Source organism: Chenopodium album, chromosome 25 (genome assembly GCF_948465745.1).
Source record: "Chenopodium album chromosome 25, dcCheAlbu1.1, whole genome shotgun sequence".
Taxonomy (NCBI): Eukaryota; Viridiplantae; Streptophyta; class Magnoliopsida; order Caryophyllales; family Amaranthaceae; genus Chenopodium; species Chenopodium album.
In genome coordinates, this window is record NC_137858.1 from 89922 (window position 1) to 97787 (window position 7866).

General features: G+C 34.0%; 1 protein-coding gene across 1 annotated transcript; it reads right to left on the bottom strand.

Annotated features, from left to right (window-relative positions):
- Positions 1-781: 781 nt before the first annotated feature.
- Positions 782-7620, bottom strand: LOC145615672 (uncharacterized). The gene is made up of 7 exons (XM_081670732.1): positions 7584-7620; positions 3439-3910; positions 3277-3346; positions 2758-3187; positions 1723-2680; positions 1360-1565; positions 782-1251 (listed from the first exon to the last, which is right to left on the bottom strand). The coding sequence occupies exons 1-7, from the start codon at positions 7618-7620 to the stop codon at positions 782-784; spliced, it is 2643 nt and encodes an 880-aa protein (XP_081526858.1).
- Between the last annotated feature and the right edge of the window lie 246 nt (positions 7621-7866).

The following is a 7866-nucleotide window of genomic DNA, read 5'->3' on the forward strand; positions in this document are numbered from 1 at the left end:
ACCTTTTTTTTTTGTTCAATGAAGTTTATCTTTAACACATGTCATCTGTATCTATGTCAAGTAGATTAAATGAACTTTTTCATTCTATATATATACCTTGTATATGTATTTAGTATTTAGTATGGTGTAACATTTGATTTTAGGCAATTTTTGTATGACAACAACCTTACAACTAGTATTAGCCCAAGGTACATAATGTTTAGGAATTCAAAATCTATTTCATATAATTGCACATATACTTTTAAATTGCTACTCGTAATATTTACTTCAGAAGATAGAAAATATATCCAATCAGTCTAAAAAAAAAACTATTGATTTTAGAAATATAACTTGAATACCTTTATTATTTAAAAATGTTATACTTTGTGGATAATTTAATAAATTCATAAAATGTTGACATAAATATTCTTGACTAGTTGTAGTTTATATTTGACAAACATTAGGTGTAACAGAATTGGTTGAATAGGATTAGCTTCAAAATTACTCCAAATACACCAAATGATGCACAAATCATAAAGTTAAATCAACCAACTGCAATTCTGCAAGATTGTGCTTCAGTCAAAAAACCTCTTATGAAAATAATTGATTTTCATTCTAGAAATAGTCAATTTTTTAATACAATTTTTTGTCAACAATAATATCTCGTTCATTTTATGTTATATCTAAACTTAAGCTTAGGTGGAAGTCAATCAACTTATTATATTTTGTCATTGGATTTTTTTTTTTTTTTTTTTTTTTTTTTTTTTTGTTTTTGTTTTTGAACCACCTGCAGATAATTATATTAATAGAGGTCAATTTCCGCCACAGTTAAGATACTTTGAGGAAAGGGACCTAAACAAACAAACTCATTACAACCTCTAGAGTCCCATCTAGCCACATTGTGAGCTAGTGTATTACCCACACGTTTTACATGGGAAATCGAGAAATTAACAAAGCATAAAGAAAGAGCACAAATATCATCAACAATAAGGGAAAAAGGAGTTAAAATTTCAGAATTCTTCTTAACTCCATTTACGACCCTTAGAGCATCACTCTCCAACTCAACAGCAGCATAGCCTAATGTTCGTTCCAATTGCAATCCAAAACGGCAAGCAGCTACTTCAGCCATGGCAGAGTCCCACACAACCTCAAGCTTACGGACAGCAGCAGCCAGAAGCTTCCCCGAGTCGTCCCTGAGCACCACTCCCAACCCAGTCACACTCCCACAGTGGGCATCGCAATTAATCTTAACCACCCCGAGCAAGGCTTCACCTAAGATGTAGCTGATGGTTGATTAACAACCCCCTGCCCTAAGAACACCCTTTTTACATACTCACCATACTCCACAACAAATTTCACAAAGTTAGAAGCAACACTCACCGGCCAAAGCAACACTCACCGGCCAAACACTCGCATTTTCAAATACAATCATGTTGCGGCACCACCACGCAGCCCAAGCAAGCGAAACCAACTCCCTCAACTTATCACAGTTCACCCTCGAAGCAAACCATAGCAGCTTATTGCTAAAACACAAAGACGGAGCTTCATCAATCAAAGGAGCAAAAGAGCTAGCATCCCATATCCTCCTAGCAGCATTGCATTAAAAAATTGCGTGCAAAACGGACTCATCCCCATTGCCACATATCGAGCACACCTTATTCTCCACCATATGTTGAAAGTGTAACCTATCCCGGCCTCACCGCGAGAAAACCTTTACAAGCCCTCCACAGAAAGTGAGCCAACTTTGGAGGAACCTTTAACCCCCAAATTAGCTTCCATACTTCATCAAGAGGTTGAATTTGCGCCCTTGAAGGACCTTGCTTACCCAACCAATAAACCGATCGAACCGAGTGTATACCTTCTTTGGAGGGCCACCAATACATCACATCTCTCATGGGTCTATAAGATAAGGGGATCGATAGTATTAAAGCTCTATCCGCAGCATTAAAATTGGCATTAATCATATCCACACGCCACTGCATTGTCTCGTGGTCAATTAGCTCGTACACCCGCAGCCCCATATTGCTATGGCTCAAGGGAGTTGGCACACAAACAAAGGAATCCCCAGGCAGCCATGTCGAATCCCAAGCCGAAATATTGCTCCCATTCCCAACTCTCCATTTCAATCCATCAAGCAACAAAGATTTAGCTCCCCATATACTTCTCCATGTGTAGCTAGGATCAAAACCCCGACAATCCTCCAAAACATCACAATTTTTAAAATATCTCGCTTTCAAGATAGAATGTAGGAGGGTGCCTTGATTATGACGGAGACGCCAACTTTGCTTAGCCAAGAGAGCTTGATTAAAGCACCGGAGATCGCGAAACCCCATATCACCAAGGCACTTCAGTTTACACAAATCTTCCCACTTTTGCCAATGCAACTTTTTCCTTGAAGCCGAGGACCCCCACCAAAAGCGAGCAAACATAGAGTGAAAATCATCAATAATGCCATTGGGTATTTTCAGAATGCTCATCATATATGTTGGTATCGCTTGAGCAACCGCTTTAATTAGGACTTCCTTCCCGGGCACTAACAATAATTTCTCCTTCCACCCTTGTAACCTGTTCCAGAGACGCTCTTTTAGGCCTGCAAAAATAGCTCTTTTGGACCTCCCAATTATCGTTGGCAGTCCCAAATATTTCTCATGCTTTTCCACTTCCCGAACTCCTAGGGTATCCACAATTTCCTTCCGACGATCTATGCAAACTTTTTTACTAAAGGCAACTTCAGTTTTGTTTAAATTAATTTTTTGGCCCGATGACGCTCTCTCATACTTGCTAATAAATTAGCTATCACTGAGCACTCTTGAGTATTAGCTCTAGCTAAAAGAATACTGTCATCAACAAAGAATAAATGTGATACCCGGGGTGCACCCCTGCAAATCCTGGCGCCATGAATAAGACCTTCACTAGCCGCCTTATTAATCAACCCCGAAAAAGCGTCAGCACATAATAGAAAAAAATATGGAGAAATTGGATCACCTTGTCGGAGGCCCCTCGAAGGAGTAACTGACTCGGAAATTTGCCCATTAATTTTAAAAGCAAACTGAACGCTCTGCAAGCAACTCATAATCCTGCTCACCCACGCCATAGAGAAGCCCATTTTGCACATAACCTTCTCCAAAAACACCCACTCCACCCGATCATAAGCTTTGTTGATATCCAACTTCAAAGCAATGCTACCATCCTTCCCTTCACCCCCTCTCTTCATAGCATGAAAAATTCGAAAGCCACAAGAGCATTGTCTGAAATAAGCCGACCCGGAATAAAAGCACTCTGATTAAGGGAAATCACCTTATCCAAAAGACCCTTGAGTTTATTAGCCACAGTTTTTGAGACAATTTTATAAATCACATTACAGCAACTAATAGGTCAAAATTCCGTAAGTAGAGTAGGATCATCACACTTAGGAATAAGGACAATGCAAGTATTGTTAACTTCCGACAAATCAACCACCCCCCTCCACCAACCCTTAGCTTCACAAAAGCTATGATATCAGGACCGACAATATGCCAGAATTTTTGAAAAAATAGAGCATGCATACCATCATGACCGGGAGCTTTATTCGGATGCATTTGAAAAAGTGCAACTCTAATTTCCTCTGCGGTCCGCTCACAGTCCAGCATTGTATTCATTTCATCAGTAACCACTCTTTCTATACCTTCCATAGCATCCGGGAACCCAGTCGGAGAACTAGTAGCAAAAAGATTAGAGAAGTAAGCAGAATTCAACCTCTCCAAGTCAACCCATTGTTCGTACCATTCCCCATTCTCATCAAAAAGTCTCTTAATTCTGTTCTGCGCTTTCCTCTGACTCGCCTTGTGATGGAAATATTTTGTATTTTTGTCCCCATCCCGGAGCTCGTTAGCTCTTGCTCTCGCGTACCAGTAAGATTCCTCCAACTCGTACAAAGCTTCAAGATCCGCAGCTAATGAATCAAAAAAAAAAAAAAAAAAAAATTTGTTTACTTGTGATGGAAATATTTTGTATTTTTGTCATTGGATTTTTTGATTTTAGTGTAGTAGTCAAACAATCAAAATACTTGTATGATCAAGTTTGGTAATTGACTTAAATTTTTTTTGGTAAAATCCCAAGGCCTAACATTTCTGCTGAATGCAAAAATCTTGTAAGACTAGCTTTTGCACATTAGTTTGTTGGTATTTTATTATTCAAATTACCTTACTATCCTCTATTACAGTACACTTAAAGGTTACTCCGTCTTTTGTATTGATAAAAACAACCAATGCAAGCCAGTTTTATCAAATATACTTCATACTATGTGGCCATAGTCAAACAAACAACATGAAATACTAGCATAAACAACTAGTCAAACTAGCTAAATTACCAAAGACAAAGTATCAAAAATATTAAAATAAATAATTAATTACTATACTTGAAGTGGCAATGGAGTAGAAAAGCACAATCACTTATACTCTATTGCAATTAAAATATCAAAAAAAAAAGGGGGCATGCATCACGCAATCCCTAGGCTTTAGCACTACATCAATTGGTGAATTTTGCCGACCGTCACCGACCTCATTCCCTTCACTCCAATACTCCTACAGTCCTACTCCATTTCAACTTACACCAACCATATATTATTAATATTTAATTACTTTGTAGAATCAATAATTAAAACTTTGGGATCGGAAATATAGATATTCATGCATGCATATGTTACTTATTACAACAAATTATGACTACGTACAACTTATGTAGGTACAAAAACGAAGGGATGATGGTACATCACTACATTATATCTACTTCTTTTATATTCACAATGAACTTTTAATTTAGTTGAGGATGGATATTCTCATCATATTCCGTAACTCCATAATATACATGTTTTGATAATCACATAGTCACATACAAACGGGTATTTTTTATATACAATATAATCGGAATAATGGTTCACACCAAGATTAAATTGTCTTCAATTAGGGCCTGTTCTCATAGACTGAACTCAGCTGAACTGAACTGAACTGAACTGAACTGAACTGAACTGAGTTGAACTGAACTGAACTGAACTGAACTGAACTGAACTGAACTGAACTTATTAATTATTGATTTTTAACTACGGATTAGTGATCTTTGATTATTTATTATTATACATATGTGTATAATAATAAATAGGAACAATGAATTGTATCAATATTATTATTATTATTATTATTATTATTAAATGTTATTATTATTATTATTATTAAATGTTATTATTATTATTATTATTATTATTAATAATTATTATTATTATTATTATTATTACTATTAAATATTATTATTATTATTATTATTATTATTATTATTATTATTACTATTAAATATTATTATTATTATTATTATTATTATTATTATTACTATAAAATATTATTATTATTATTATTATTATTATTATTATTATTATTGTCGTCGTTGTAATAAGAGCGTAAAAGAATGAAATCTGGCTTTATATCATTAGCAATATCATTAGACATAAACTGAACTCAGCTGAATTGAACTGAACTGAACTGAACTGATTGGAGCTGAACTGAACTGAACTGAACTGAACTGATTGGAGCTGAACTGAACTGAACTGAACTGAACTGAATATAAACGTATGAGAACAGGCCCTTAATGTATTAAAACTAGTAATACTACTCTCAATCTAAAAAGTGAAATACTTTAATTAAGGTAAAACTTTCACAGAAAACATAATTAATTCTTTAATATACAAAAATGAATATAATTCAATAATTACTTTTAGGATTGCTCAATCTCTACTTTTAGGATTAAACAAAGATATAACGTAGTGAATGCAAACATGCTTTCCCATTATGCGTAGTAATGTAGACATGTAGTATGTGTTCATCATACAGTAGTTTATTTTACATTTTACATCTAAATGAAGAACAATAATGCATAGGACTGTTGAACTGTCTTTCCTGCATAATGCTATGCTTAAATAATTAAATAATTAGTTGTTGACTAACTTGATCTCGATTGTAGACTGGAAAAGGCATGATTGACGCATAAAAATGACCAAATTAGGGGGAGCTAAAGTCATTAATTAGTCACATTTAGCATGTGGATGTGGAAACCTTTTATGCATGCAATTGCAAATGCATGCAATGCTCTACTATACTCCCTCCGTCCCTAAAAGACATGTTTGCTAGTTAGTAATTTTGTTTTCCAACATTTTTCTTCCTAAACACCTACTTTCAAATTATGCAATCACCATTCTCATTTAACAAAATATTTACCAATTCCATCCCAAAGTTATTATTCCTAATAATATTATTTACAAAAATATTTACATAGTACAATGCAAACACTGACTAAATGTCTTAATATTTGATATATGTAAAATCTAATTATTGATTTTCATTTCCTATTGGTGATTTATCACTAAATCTTTAGGTTATAAGGTTGAATCCCTTACAAGTGTGTAACTCAAAAATACAGGACTAAAAAGACATGTGAAGATCAATTAATGTATGGTCAAGATAATTTTAATTTCCCCAATAATCTAAAGAGAAGAGCATACAAGTGAGTTTGCTTGAAGTCGAAACTTATAAGTACAATCATGTGAAATAACAAATTGATAAGGTGAGACATATACATATAGACAATGACACGAGATAGGAACGGAAGAAACAATACGAGGTTGATAATCCTATTGAGATCGAGATGCACATGAACCAACTTTAATTATTTTCAAAAGTGGGACCATGCATTTAGTTTGTGGAAATACTAATTGGGAATGAATTCAATGGTAATGGTTTGGTTTGGTTTGGTTTTCCTACATTCACGTCATAATTTTAGGTTAGGGTCCTCCATTACATTGCTTCTAACACAAAAAGAAAGAATCTGAGACTTCTTCATCTCAATCCTTACATTTGGAGTTGATGGGAGTTTCTGTCTTACCTTTTCATGAACAAAATAATTTCAATCTCAAATAATAAATGTTAAAATCAAAGGTAGTATAGAAGGAAGATATACGAGGAAGTACTACTTTGATGAGTTGATGGTGATAAGAAGGTGAAACATATGGGTTTAAATTTGAATATGACATTGTCCTTTCAAAGACCATGTCAAGATGTAAAAGATGAGTTTTTTACAAAACTAAAAATTAATGTTCAAATTATATAGAGGGTAACATGTTCATTTTTAATACGAAGTATAATCGATCTAATTTGTGCTCAAGTTGTTTTATTACCCTATAAAATATTATCATAGTAATAATATATTTCATGATTTTTGTAAATGCAATGTTTTGAGGATCATTTATAATTTAATTTAGTTATAAGGTATGGGTAAATTTAGTCAAAACTAGTTAGGGAAGAGAGTTTGTCGACTTGTACAATCTAATCTACTCAGCTCCAAGACTCGGAAAATTTGTACAAGTTTCAGCTACAAAAAGTTAAATTATTACAAAATTCAACTAAAAAAAATTTGTAGAATTTATTAGGAGCCTAGTATAAAAGAAAAAAAAATGAATAGACGAGAAGCCTTCTCTCTCTTAAGTTTCTCTCTTTCTCTCTCTACGCACCACACCATGCTCCATACACTTAGCAATTGCTTGTACTCTATTAATTCCCACCTTTAATTTTACAAGAGCCCACAGTCCAACAACAATAATCTTGGCCTCAGCTTACACATTTATTCAAAGTTAAGACATTTTCAAATGTTCAATCATATATATAGCTAACTAATACCTGTATTGATTATTTAATTAATTAGTTAATTAGATTCACTAGGTATTGGGTGTTGTATTGGTACTTACTATCGTCAAACAATATTGGCAAGTATGTCAAATTGACAGGCGATAGTGTTATTAACCTAAAAGATAAGTAGTGATGAAGGAATAATTTCTTAACCTAATTACTTTTGTTTAGTACATTAATA

Bases quoted from the DNA above. Each gene is read 5' to 3' on its own strand.
- LOC145615672 (XM_081670732.1), bottom strand. From the start codon at position 7,620: ATGTGTAAGCTGAGGCCAAGATTATTGTTGTTGGACT. The intron at 3,911-7,583 runs GTGGGCTCTTGT...TTGATTCATTAG, and splicing joins AAGATTATTGTTGTTGGACT to CTGCGGATCTTGAAGCTTTG. The intron at 2,681-2,757 runs GTATGAGAGAGC...AAGTTTGCATAG, and splicing joins GATAGCTAATTTATTAGCAA to ATCGTCGGAAGGAAATTGTG.